The 1783-nt window shown below is 66.4% G+C and overlaps 1 protein-coding gene across 1 annotated transcript in view; it reads right to left on the bottom strand.

Moving 5' to 3' along the window:
* EBF3 (early B cell factor 3) overlaps nucleotides 1–1783 on the bottom strand; it is a 109743-nt gene that overhangs the window by 815 nt on the left and 107145 nt on the right. The window contains exons 10-11 of the mRNA XM_025047548.1: nucleotides 1289–1466; nucleotides 184–372 (exon numbers count right to left, since the gene is read on the bottom strand). Of these exons, the coding sequence (XP_024903316.1) occupies nucleotides 184–372; nucleotides 1289–1466 (367 nt within the window). The remainder of the gene's footprint in view (nucleotides 1–183; nucleotides 373–1288; nucleotides 1467–1783) is intronic.

Genomic DNA, 1783 nt, shown 5'->3' with positions numbered 1-1783 from the left:
CAACGGGGGTCGCACGGGGCCCGGCGCAGGTCAGTGGACCGTGGTCGCGCGGACGCCCAGCCTCAGAGCCACCCTTCCTTCTGTCCAGTAGCTCACACCACAGAACACCCGAGCAACGCACACACTTGACTTCGCAGTGAAAATGAAGCTGTGTGATGACGTGTGACAAAAACAGACACTTACTGCCGTAGGGAGAGTTAGCGGAGGAGCCATTAAGGAATCCAGGCGAGCCCGGGACCCCTAGGTTGGCCATGGCGCCACTTCCATATCCGTTCATGCTAGTGCTGACTGTGCTGTAATTGGACTGCTGGGGGGTGCTGCTGGGGACGTAGCCTCGCGGGGACACGCTGCTTGTATTGCGACTGTAGCCGACTGTTAAAATCCCACCCCCCCGGCCAAAAATAACGTTATTATCAGGGAGAGACACTTGGGGGGGGGGTTCCCCGCAAATCTGTATCATACACATTTCTGAACAACCTTGGCTTTGCTCAGCCCTCGCGCCCAAGCGGCTGGGGGAGCCTCGTCAGGCCAACCCCTGCGCGTGTCACCGCCAGGCCCGTCCTGGGCCCGCAGCTGCGACGGCCACCAAAGCGCACTTCGGTCTGACCGTCAGCTGCCGCCACGTCTCTCTCTAGACGCGACTAGCGGCAGCTTGGCTTGTCGGCCAGCCCCCCGCTACGTGGACTGCCGGCCTCTGCTCTCCTTCAGATGCCACTGCTGGCAGGGACAGCTCACGTGCGACCGCAGCGCCCACGAAGGGCTGTCTGGGGCCTTCGTCGTTGTGGCCGTGTTTGTGAGTAGGGGGTCGGGGGGGCGCAGAGCAGTGGCTTCATGCCATGGGGGGCGGGCGAACGGGAGGACAGCCCGCTGTCGCAGTGTCCCGGGAGACTGGAAGCAGACTCAGGACTGGCTGGGACAGCGATGGCCGCCCGGGGCGCCGCGCTATGGGGCAGATGCAGGGCAGGCAAGCGGGAGTCCCCTCCCGTTTATTCACTCCCGACTGGGACGCCAGACCCCAGTCACGCGACAACCCAGGGTGGGGGTCCCACTGCTCGCTACGTCACAGCTCCCCTGGGGCTGGCCCCAGCCTCTTGAGGAACACCAAGTCGCTCACGCGCGCATTCCAGGTAAACCGCGCAGCAGCCGGCGTAACCGCTGCCTCGGTCAGGGTTCTCTGAGCGCGCCCCACACGGGGCCCTGAGGCTGTCCACACCCCGCCGGCCTCAGGGCAGCCAGCTGCAGCGGAGCCCCGGCCGCCCATGCAGGGTGTCGCGGAGGGGCCGCCCACCTTGGTCGTTGGCTTGCGAGGTCTCGGAGACGTTCACGGCGAGCTGGCTGCTGAAGGAGTTCACGCCCATCATGCCGCTGTGGGCGGGCGTGCTGCCCAGCGCGGGGATCTGGTTGTGGTTGCGGGGGACACTGTACAGCGCCTCGGCGATGTCCGCCGCCCGCTTCAGGATGATCTCCTGGAGCAGGAGGGGCCCGTCACCAGCGGCCAGGGTCGGCCGGCGCCCCCCGCCCTGACCGCCGTGCCCCCCGCGGCAAATAGGAGGAGCAGGGCACGGTCCCGGGGTCCAGACCGTGAGAAAATGCGCTTTTCAACGGGAAAGAACGCCCCTCGGGAAGATAATTAAAGGCGCACCCTTCTGCACGGCTGTCAAATGCCCGGCGGGGTCCGGGCACAGAGGACGGTGCTGGATCCAGAGAGAAACGGGCCCACGTGCAGGGGGCCGGCCCTCGCGTCCCTGCGCCCCAGCGGCCCAGGCGGGGTGGGGACGGCTGT

This window comes from Pteropus alecto, unplaced genomic scaffold, assembly GCF_000325575.1.
Source record: "Pteropus alecto unplaced genomic scaffold, ASM32557v1 scaffold74, whole genome shotgun sequence".
Lineage (NCBI taxonomy): Eukaryota > Metazoa > Chordata > Mammalia > Chiroptera > Pteropodidae > Pteropus > Pteropus alecto.
The sequence above is the reverse complement of the archived record's forward strand: the minus strand, read 5'-3'. Positions and strand labels throughout refer to the sequence as shown.